Source organism: Natator depressus, chromosome 7, assembly GCF_965152275.1.
Source record: "Natator depressus isolate rNatDep1 chromosome 7, rNatDep2.hap1, whole genome shotgun sequence".
NCBI classification, from domain to species: Eukaryota; Metazoa; Chordata; order Testudines; family Cheloniidae; genus Natator; species Natator depressus.
Window position 1 is genome coordinate 24,689,798 of NC_134240.1, and position 11,809 is coordinate 24,701,606.

An 11,809-nucleotide genomic window follows, 5' to 3' on the forward strand; every position below is an offset into this window, starting at 1 on the left:
CTAGTTGGTATCTCTCTGTGGAAATCCTGATTAGGAGGCAATAACTGACTTCAATCATTCATGGCTGGCACCCCATCTACTCTAGATTTGAAAACAAATGTTGTGATAGCAGTAAAGTGTGGTCAAATTAAGAACTCTATGCACCCAATTCTTTTTACTTACACCACTGTCAATTTGGATAATTTATTTGGGATCACAGAATAGAATAGACATATAATAATAATAAATAAATAAATAAATAAATAATAATAAAAAAACAACAATAAAATAATTAAGTGAGAGGAGTATCAGATTTCATCTTCTTACTGGAATGCTTCTCTTGGGAATTGAAATATCACCCTCATCACTAGGGATAAAGGTCAACATTTGGAAGTGTGGAAGAGGAAATGCCTCAATTTACTTGACAAGGGCCACTCAACACAAATAAACAGCAGCACTGAAATTTGCTAAAAGATACTTGTAACTGACTTCTTTCCAGCTGAGAACAGAACACCACAGCCTCAAGGCAGGAGTATTAAAGGGAAAATAAACATAAGAACTACCATACTAGGTCAGATCACTAGTTCAGCTAATCCAGTATCTTGTCTCCAGCAGCAGTCAGCACAATATACTTCAGAGTAAGGTTGAACAAATCATAATGTAATAATCTGCTCCCCACAAGGCAAACTCCTGACTTTTAATAATTAGAGACTAGTTAAACCCTGAGAGATTCGATGTTTTATTTCCCACTAAAACTTTTTAAGTGGTATTTACTGCAACAATTCTGGATATCCTGTTCATTCAGACAAGTATCTAATCCCTCTTTGGATCTTTCCAAGTTCTTGGCTTCCATGACATCCTGCGGCAATGAGTTCCATAGTCTAATTATGTGTTACATGAAAACTTATTTCCTATTATCAGTTTTTGAATTTGTTGCTTTTCAGTTTCATTCAGAAACTCCTGCTACCTTCTCTGTACCATTTTTCCATGCTCATATTATTCTTAACACTGTGTTGTGAGCTCTCTCATTCAGCAAAATCCTTTTTCGAACAGAGTGATAAATACTGAACATAGTATTCCAGATGATGGCAAACCATTGCTTTATATAATGGTGTTATAATATTTCTATATTCTTCTCCATTCCTTATGTATCCTGACATTGTTTGCTATTTTTTAAGCCTCAGCTGCCACTAGACAGAGGTTTTCATTCATCTGTCCACAGTGATGCCTGGTCCTTTACTGGAGCGGATACTGTTAATATGCCCCACCAGTATCTAAATTATTAGTTCTCATTTTTCCTTCCAATGTGCATGACTTATTTTTCCCCCATAGATTTTTAAGACCAGGTCATCTAGCCTGATCTCCTTTATGAACATTAAAACTTAAACTACCATCACACTACCCATTCATTTAGCATGGTTAGGTCCCTCTGAAGCTCGTCATAGTCCTCTCTGGACTTGACTAACCGAATAATTTACATTTGAAAACTTTGTCACCTTACTACTCAACCCCTTTTCCAGACTGTACATGCACTGACCACCACCTCTCCTAGTATGGAACCCCATGGCAACCCACTTCAGTTTTTGCATTAATGAAAATTGACCACCTATTCCTAACTCTTTTTTTAGATCTCATGTTTTTTGATTCATGACAATACTTTGCCTCTCACCCTATGGCTAATCAGTTTCTTTAAAAGCCTCTGGTGAATGGACCTTTTTGAAAGCCTAAATATCTGAAGGGAATTTCAGGGTTCCACCAAGGACTTTCACTCTAAATTGGAAGTGTTCCAACATTTCAGCCGGGAAGAAGTCACACCCAGAGTTCTACAGTATTTGAAGTTGCAATTTTTCAAGGCAAAAGTTGTTAGAGGGTTTGAGACTGTATTAAAATGAAATAGGTTTTTTAAAAAGTTTTTACATGTGAACAGCTCATATATTATGGGTAGGTTTTAGAAGTGGAAGTAAAGGGATGCTGAACAATTATTTTATTAAAAATTTCAGAGAGACTTAGTCTCTCTCTCTCTCACTTCCCATGTGTCAAGTAACCCACTCTCTCTTTCCAATCCCTCCTTAAAGTGATGACTCAATCTGTAATAGAATATTTAAAAAATAAGTTAGAAATAGTTTCGGGTAGAACTTGTCCCCAAAAGCTTGAGACCAGTTTTTATGATTTAAAAACTTTGTTTCTCTTTCCTCTCTACCTTTGAGTGAAAAGCCCACAAGCAAAGCAGGGCATGACTGTCTACACGAGGAAAACAGTAAAACTGACTATTCTTAGAGTGCTGCCAAATACAAAAAGAAACTTTTAAAAAGATTTTTTTCCCCCATCCCCTTTTAGTCACAGTGATCTTCAGTGCAACCTCTAACAGTAATTTTTTTTCAGTGTTACTTCTAACAGCAATTTTTTTCAGACAGAAGTGCAGATTTTAGTTACACGTGACCCTTTAAACAAGGGGTTCTCATCGCAAGGTTATTACATGGGGGGAGGGAGAAAGAGAGAGGTCGGTGTCCACAAGCTGTCAGCCTCCACCCCAAACCCTGCTTTGCCTCTTGTATTTATAATGGTGTTAAATATATTTTAAAAAGTGTTTTTAATTTATAAGGGGGGGGGGGGTTGCACTCAGAAGCTTGCTATGTGAAAGGGGTCACCAATACAAAAGTTTGAGAACCAGTGCTTTAAACCCTATTTTCACTTGGCTTTCTATTACTCATTTCCCACAAAACCTGTCCCCACTTTCACACACCATTTTTTTTTTTTTTTTTTTTAATACTGTTAGTACCATTTTAGTCTTACATAGATGTAAGTTTCTTTGAGCAGGGAGCTTTTTCACACATATGTAAAGCACACTATACAGCGTATGGTACTGAAATCTTTCAACAAAAAGTTCCACGACGTTTTTAGACAGTGATTTAGTGTAGCATATGTAGCAGCCTCAAAACCAGTATGGCAACCAGTCATTCTCAAATAAGCTTGGTATCCAGGATGGATAAAAATAAGTTCTCTTAAAAAAATAAAACTATTTAAATTAATTTGAAATTGAAAATTTAAATTAAGACCTAAACACAGTTAACAGTATTTAAATTAAATTAAAAAAATATGCAAGCAGTATGTTTGCCACCAAGTTTCAAAAGAAAGTCAAGCCATTGACTAGGCTCCTGGAATCAGAGCTTGCTGAAGTGCTAAACCAGCAGTCACCTCTTCTACAGGTACAGAGAGCACAAACCGAGAAACCAATTAGGATTGAAAAACGCAGGAAAGCTGGTTCTCCCTCTTCCAATCTATGAATAAAGACTAGGTGAGAGAAGGAATTCGCCCTGTAGTAAAATCCTGAAGGACATGGTGACATCAATTCACTAACTACAAATGGTTTTTAAAAGGTAAGTCAGTTTTAAATGTAAAACATGTTTTGGTAAATTTTTTCTTGTGTGTCCAGCACATAAGGTCATTTTCTAATAAAAAAATTAAATGCTGGCTTTTGTCCACTTTTTACTGAATGCCAATTTTCATCCAAAGAGAGTTGACACAAATTACAAGTAAAAACAACAAGGAGTCCAGTGGCACCTTAAAGGCTAACAGATTTATTTGGGCATAAGCTTTCGTGGGCTAGAACCCACTTCACTGGATGCATGGAGTGAAAAATTACAGTTGCAGGCATTATTATACTGACACATGAAGAGAAGAGAGAGTTACCTCACAAGTTAATAACTAGTGCTGACAGGGCCAATTCCATCAGGGTGGATGTAGTCCACTCCCAATAATAGATGAGGAGGTGTCAATGCCAGGAGAGGCAAAGCTGCTTTTGTAATGAGCCAGCCACTCCCAGTCCCTAATAAAGCCCAAATTAATGGTGTTAAATTTGCAAATGAATTTTAGTTCTACAGTTTCTCTTTGAAGTCTGTTTCTGACTTTTTTTGTTCAGGTATAGCTACTTTTAAATCTGTTATAGAAGGTCCAGGGAAACTGAAGTGTTCTCCTACTGGCTTTTGTATGTTACCATTCCTGATGCCCGATTTATGTCCATTTATTCTTTTATGTAGGGACTGTCTGGTTTGGCCAATGTACATGGCAGAGGGGCATTGCTGGCACATGAGGGCATATATAACATTAGTAGATGTGCAGGTGAATGAGCCACTGATGGTGTTGCTGATGTGGTTGGGTCCTCTGATGGCGTCGCTAGAGTAGATATGGGGACAGAGTAGGCAACGAGGTCTGCTACAGGGATTGGTTCCTGGGTTAGTGTTTCTGTGGTGTGGTATGTAGTTCTGGTGAGCATTTGCTTAAGGTTGGGGAGCTGTCTGTAAGCGAGGACTGGCCTGCCTCCCAAGGTCTGTGAGAGTGAGGGATTGTTTTCCAGAATAGGTTGTACATAGTTGATAATGTGCTGGAGAGGTGTTAGCTGGGGGCTGTATGTGATGGCCAGTGGCGTTCTGTTATTTTCCCTGTTGGGCCTGTCCTGTAGTCGGTGATTTCTGGGTACCCATCTTGCTCTGTCAATCTGTTTCTTCACTTTCCCAGGTGGTATTGTAGTTTTAAGAATGCTTGATAAAGATCTTGTAGGTGTGTGTCTCTGTCTGAGGGATTGGAGCAAATTCGGTTGTATCTCAAGGCTTGGCTGTAGACAATGGATTGTGTGATGTGTCCTGGATGGAAGCTGGAGGCATGTAGGTAAGTATAGCAGTCAGTAGGTTTCCGGAAAAGGGTGGTGTTTATGTGACCATCACTTATTTGCACTGTAGTGTCCAGGAAGTGGATCTCTTGTGGGGACTGGTCCAGGCTGAGGTTGATGGTGGGACGGAAGTTGTTGAAATCATGGTGGAATTCCTCAAGGGCTTCTTTTCCATGGGTCCAGATGATGAAGGGGCATCAACGTAGGGCAAGCAGAGGAGGGGCACTAGGGGACGAGAGCTGAGGAAGCGCTGTTCTAAGTCAGCCATAAAAATGTTGGCATACTGTGGGTTCATGCGGCTACCCATAGCAGTGCCACTAACTTAAAGGTATAAGTTGTCTCTAAATCTGAAATGGTTGTGGGTGAGGACAAAGTCACAAAGCTCAGCCACCAGGTGTGCCATGGGCCTCATCAGGGATACTGTTCTTGACAGCTTATAGTCCATCCTCATGTGGAATATTGATATAAAGAGCTTCTACATCCATGGTGGCCAGGATGGTGTTTTCAGGAAGATCACCAATGCATTGTAGTTTCCTCAGGAAGTCGGTGGTGTCTCAAAGATAGCTAGGAGTGCTGGTAGCGTAGGGCCTGAGGACAGAGTCCAAATAGCCAGATAACCCTGCTGTAAGAGTGCCGATGCCTGAGATGATGGGGTGTGGGTTCTAGCCCACGAAAGCTTATGCCCAAATAAATCTGTTAGTCTTTAAGGTGCCACCGGACTCCTTCTTGTTTTTGTGGATACAGACTAACACGGCTACCCCCTGATACTTGACACTATACAAGTAGAAAATTAATCTTGTTAGAAAATGGTGAATGATGCATTTCTAACACAACTAAAAATTAAAAATCTGAATAAACATCTAGTGAGGTATATAATTGCTTAAATAAATGTGTATAAATATAATTTAGATTCCTGGTTACCAAAAAGCACCAAGTTTGCTGTAAAGACTATATTTACTTGCACATCAATGTGTTTTACTGGTTACCAATCGAAAATGAACTTTTTTTTTTTTTAAATAAAAACAGCAAAAGCACAAATGCAAAATAAAATTAAAGTTGATGATTGAAATTATGGTTTCCTGTTTAAAAATCAGTCTAATTTATTGGTACCTCAAATCATTATGCCCCTTGCGATGCACTTCTATGAAAATCTCTCCCCATTATAAAATATTTTTAAAATTACTGCCTAAACTGTCACAAAAGGTCGACTTAATAAGGTATTCTGTTCCATCTGCAAGCTTCCGAGAAATGATTACATATTACGTTAATCAGTAAGACAAAGACATTAGATCACTGGTGGGCTAATGACATTCCTGGGTAAGAGTGGTTATTATAATGGCTGGCTCTGCTAACCATTTGTTATTTCAGTGTGTGTGCAAATGTTACTAGCATGTTTAATTATGTAATTATTGTGTTTTTTCTTTGCACTGTGCAAGCACTGCAGATTCTGTAAGAGTAAGGAATTATAAGCAATATAGCTGAATATTTTTGTGATTGATCATAAAGGAAAATTCAAGGACCATATGCATCTGTCTTCAACTGCCTTTTCACTACAGTGTTTTTATTTATTGTTGTAAGAATCCTTGGGACTAGAACCCAAGTCTGCAGAGTTTAGGATAGCTAATGTTATCACATCGCCACTGAGAGGTCCTACAAAGCCAAGGAGCACTGTGAAGACTAGGCACCGCAAGAAGTGTCGCCCAAAAGGTCCAGAGTGACAGCATCCTGCAGCCTTCTGATTGGCCCATTGTCACTCTTTAACCCTGGATGGTGTCCCAGAATGTTGTCTAAACAACTATGCAGTAGGCCAGAAGTCTAACTCCAGAGCTCACCTCACTTTCTGTTCTCCAGTCTCCAACTCCAGCCTGATGCTGATCCTGACTCCTGCCTGTCCTTCCCACCTCTAGGAATTACTCCAACTCCTTGTTCATTGACTACCCACCTCATGACTGTCCTTGACTTGGGGACACCAGCCCAGTCATAGCTGCTAGGCCAGATTGTAAGGGACTGGGGTGTAGGCAATCATGTTGTGATATCATTAAAACTACATTCTCCCTCCACCCCCAAAAGCCACCTTAACTTGTTGCAATTTATTGCTCATATAGGATTTCAAGCAGACCCTGAGACTGAACTCCCCCATTTAGCCACACAACAAGTATACAATTCAAGTTGCCCCACATTGTTACACCAGCATGCTTCAACCCTGTTTCAGAAGGACCACCTTCAAGAAAGAAAATGTAGTGGATTCTCCATTCATTCCTGGGTATCTGCCAAAACTACCAACAAGATTACCAGTTACGGTTATGGGTTTATTATGTGGACATCTGTCCAGAAGTACTTAACCAAGGCCAGCTCCTCATATGTTACAGGCCCATCCACCATCAAATCCCTACATCTTTTATTCACTACCAATTTGGGCAAATCCAGACCTGTAATTTAAATATGAAAGATTAAGTAAACCACTACAAATCCAGAGTCATGCAAAGAAAATAAAGCAATTTAAAAACTCGTTTATTTGATTTCTGTTAGTGAGTCTAATACTAACAACTCTGGATTAAAAATAATTCAGTTGCCTATGTTGTAAGCTCTGCCATCCATTTAGTTGATTTGCCCAACATCAAAGTTGCTCTGTGCATCAGTTTAACTATCTGTAAAAATATTCACTGACCTTACAAGGTTGTTGTGAGGCTTAATTATGTTTGTAAAGCACCGAGAAACTTGGATGGAAGGCATTATATGCAAAAAATGTCATCAGAAATGCTAGACTAGATTGGAACAGACATTTTAGGTGACTGAGTCCAACCCACTACGTAAAAAACAGGAAAGACCACATATATAATCTCAAATTGAAAACATTAAATTTTATAGACTGATGTTAGGATCCAGAATGGATTTCATATACTGCATTATGCAGAATATAAAAAAAATCCAGTAAAATATTAATTCACATAAATAGCAGTTTGTGATAATTATGTGTAAGCAACTTCAAAGTCATGACACAACCCAGCCTTAAGAAATTAAACTCTTTGCTTGTCCCATCATGCCTAAGTACTGAATAACATATAGTAATTATTAGAAGATTTAAGAACTCTTACTGCACCATGTGGTTCCTTATGCTGGGTCACAATTTTAAACAACAGTTGGTTACCTGACTATTCTATTAGAATTAACTGAATTATTGAAAAGTACCCCAAAGAGAAGCATCAGAGTGCAAACCTGAACAGCAGCAAATAAGGAAGCACTAGGCCAGGGAATTTTTAATACATATTTTTAAAGCACATTGCTTTTTGACTGACTGAAGCTTGTGCACAAAGCACAGCTTTTGCTATTAGTTAGCAATTGAAATTTAACATGACAGCTTAAGCAAAATAGCTTTGGTTAACCCAGTTCAGTCCCTAGTGGACAAAACAAGTATTACAAAGCCCCTAAACATTTTATGACAGCCGTCATCCTTATTTGAGAAGGCTAGGCCCAGGTTAAGATAACACACTGCATGTTTTAACTCCATCTCACTAGCAATGAGAGCAGATTTCATAGGCCATTCATTATAATCATTGCAGCTAATGTTATCCTGATTGCACATAAGTTAAGACTAAAATTTTGTCCAACATTCAAAAATGCAAGTACATAGAATACCATATAAAACAGATTTTAGCCATTTATAACGCTTTGTTTTTGGGACAGTTGCTCAAAATGACATGTTCACCACTAAAATTGTAAGCCTTTTACCGAATATAAAATACGCTGTACATAGTAGAAAGACTCAACATTTGTTTATACACAATGAACTGTGCTTTAGGAAAAACAACAATTCGCTTAGAGAAATGCAACCTAAATTTAAAGTAAGAAGTTTTCAAAATAAACATTTGCTTACGGTAACTTTTTCAGGTTTTATAATTTCAGTTTTTGTATTACATAGTATAAGACTTCTGACATCATGCTTTCACAGGAATGAACAATGAACATGGGCAATCTTCAGAATTCACCAGTTCCCTCTGCTAACAATTTTATGTTTTTATAATGTTTAAAAAATCCTGTTCTCAAGCTTTTCCTTTAGCAGGGCTTTATCAATTTAACTGAAAATCAGAATTCCTGATGACAACATACACCTTACTTGCTTCAAATGTGACCATATGACTATTTAGAGGGAAACTTCAAGCCAGTTGCAGTTTACAGGAACTTGCAGAAACCCAACCCTTGATTAAAATAATCTAGTATTTCATTAATTATTCTCCCCCTTTCAAACACAAACGGACTTACCTTGCCTGTCTTGTGGTCGAACCAGACAAGGGCATGGTTCCTGGACAACACTTTACAGTCAAAAGTAGCATTATTCTGAGCTGGCCGGCAGCGAGCCACTGAACGGCCGATTTTGACAGGCTCATCCAGGTAGACATGACGCTCCTGAAATGGGTGAGAGTTCGGGCGGCAAGTGAAGATAGCCAAGGCTGAAGGCATCGAGGACAGATTGGGGATGTCACGCCAAACAGGGATGAAGAGAAACTCTTCCTGATCCAGACTGCCTTCCAAAAATTTTTATCCCAAATCTCCCCCACAATTTTACATTAAAGCAGGACAAATGTTACCTGTACATGAGATGCCTAACAACTCATTGTTGCAGTGTGTAAACTGATCCTGGCAATAATCCAGTGAAAAAGCCCCATTATGTCCTTTAACTGTATCAGCAGCACCCTGGAAAAAATCTAGAAGGCGCAACTTTCAATCCATGCTCATCAGGAAGAACAGGAACAAACATCTGACTTCACAGAAGAGAAGCAAGACTCCCCAAAGGTGGAGATGTCTTTAAATCCAAGTAGATGAGTCACCCACAAATACTTGTGTTGGGGATTCAGACTGCCTTCTTTTTTTTCTTCTTCTGTAAACGGCACTTACCAAAAATTTGACCAATGCAGCATGAAAGCAAGGAAAGATTTAGGGGTCGGGAGCCAGGGGATAAAAAACGTTTAGCATCCAGCCAGCCTCACAGCCCAGATCAAGAGATGGAGAATGCGTATGAAGCATTCGCTCCACAAAAGACAGTCAGTTTAGTTGATCCACATGGCAGTCCACATTTCATCTTCTTCAGACATTAAGATAAAGTAGCGTGGGTGGTCCTCGACTAGAGGTAGCAAAGCTGCACTGTTCTCTTCCCCTACACCAGAAAAAGCTGACCTGAGGCTAGAGTTGCAATTGGCCACTCAGGTATGGAATTTGATAAAGGGTGGAGAGGTGCTTCAAACTCTTCTCCACCCCCGGAGAAACTAAGAGGAAGGGTCTTCCAGGACGAACTGAAGGGGTGAGGGCCTCCTCAACTGGGAGAAGAGTGGCAGCCAGGGGATTTGCAGGCGCTCACGAAGGTTGGGCTGACAGAAGAAGGGATTGCCCCTCAGACGGGGGGCAGGGGTGGATGTCTCAGTGAGGCGGGCCGCCTTAGGAGGGCGGAGGGGTGTCTCTCACGGGGGCTAGCTACAATAAGTCTCAGGGAGGAATCTCCCGGAGGTCTCCCGCCGCCTGGCCAAAGGGGGAGGGATCTGTTCCGCTCAGGGTCTCCGCAGGTGGCTGCGCATCGGGATGCCGTTTGTCGCTCTCTCCTGAGGAGCAGGGTCTCCGCTGGCCCAGCGGGGCTGGCCCTGCTCCGGCTGCGGGGGAGGCCTGGAAGCCGGGCCCGGATGCCTCCCGCTCAGTGTCGTTCTCAGGCGGCCGCCGACAACGAAAACTTTCTTCTGACCTGCAAAACCAAAACAAACCCGATCAGGCTGAGCCCCGGCCTGGCGGCCCCCTCCCCCGGCCCGGAGCTCCCCGGCCCAGCGAACGGCAGAGGGGCATGAGAGCGCTCCTCTCCCTCCCTTCTTACCTTCCCAACAGCAGCCGCCGCCATAGTGACTGGAAACCTACCCGGTGTAGCAGCCGCGCTGCCGGGGAGAGGAAGGGGGGAGGGAGGGCTGGCACTCGGGAGAGGGAGGAGCCGCTGTGAACTGAGCCTGACCGAAGGATACGCCAGCGACCGCCTACCCTCTCCTGCGCAAGCGCCGGGCTCGCTCGCACAGCAGTGCGCCGATGTGGAGCGCGCGCACCTGCGTGCTGTGGCAAATGAAGCCCCGGCGGAACTTTGTTCCGCAGCCCTGACCCTGATGTCTCCTGTGGGCTCCGCTTCCGGGTGGGGGAGGGGGTGAGAAGAAGTGAGGGGAACCGGGACGGCGCTTTGAGGGTGTGGCGTGGGGCGGGGCCGAGAGAGGCTTCCCTGAGGGGCTGGCAAAGAGGAATGTTGTGCTCTGTGAAGAGCCGGTGGAGGGACGTTTCCCGGAGAAGAGGGGCTGTTGCTCTGGGGCTGATGGAGGTGGAGGTGGAGGAGGAGGAGGAGGAGGAGGAGGAGGAGGGGAAAAGCCATCGCCCCAAGGCTGGAGAGGGAGGTTCCACTGAGGAAAGGTTAGAATGTGGCGCAGTCAGGACTCAGAGATGCTGCCCCTGAAAGTGAGTCTGGCTGAGCAGGGCCCCAATGCCCTTTCTCCACACACACAGTGGGGAAGTTGCTAAAAACTCACCCGTTTCATGGGGCTGCATTTCATCTTAGTTTAAATAAAGCTCTAAGGCAGGACTGCACTTAAAAAACCTAAGAGTACTTTTCATGCACATAAAAATTTAGTTCCTCCCTTCACGACCCCCTGTGTTCCCTCTATATCTTCTTGCCTTAGCCTCAACTTTTACATTCTTACCGCCATGACATGAAACCTACAGCACTTACTTGCTAAATGTTGTGCAATAAGTCTATATTTTGGAGTGTCTCAGTGCAATCACAGCTTCTGATGGCTACAGAATAAGATGTGGAAAAGACATTAGCATGACTGAATTGAAGAGGAAAGGCCAGGAGAGAACAGAGATTGGTGAGTCATCAAATACAGCTGTAATTTTGTCACAGGTCATGGTGATCACAGAAATCATGAATTTGAATTGTCTGTGAAATATTGGAAATGACTGTAAAAACACATTTGATTAGGCCCCCCCCCCCCCAACTGAGTGGCATGGAAACCTGGCACGAGGTCACAACACCACTCAGGTTTGTCTCGTTCACATTTCCATTGGGACAGGCAAGCCAAATCTGAGTGATACTGTGATGTGACCCCATGCACCAGGTTGCATTTCCCAGAGCAGGGAGCCAGGTCTAGT

General features: G+C 42.1%; 1 protein-coding gene across 29 annotated transcripts in view; it reads right to left on the reverse strand.

The window, feature by feature from the left end:
• Window positions 1–10,602, reverse strand: part of SLMAP (sarcolemma associated protein) — a 163,129-nt gene extending 152,527 nt beyond the window's left edge. For all 29 annotated transcript variants that reach the window (XM_074957700.1, XM_074957701.1, XM_074957708.1 and 26 more), the window contains exons 1-2: window positions 10,500–10,602; window positions 8,906–10,373 (exon numbers count right to left, since the gene is read on the reverse strand). In XM_074957700.1, coding sequence (XP_074813801.1) covers window positions 8,906–9,103 — 198 coding nt within the window. In that variant the 5' untranslated portion in view covers window positions 9,104–10,373; window positions 10,500–10,602. The remainder of the gene's footprint in view (window positions 1–8,905; window positions 10,374–10,499) is intronic.
• Between the last annotated feature and the right edge of the window lie 1,207 nt (window positions 10,603–11,809).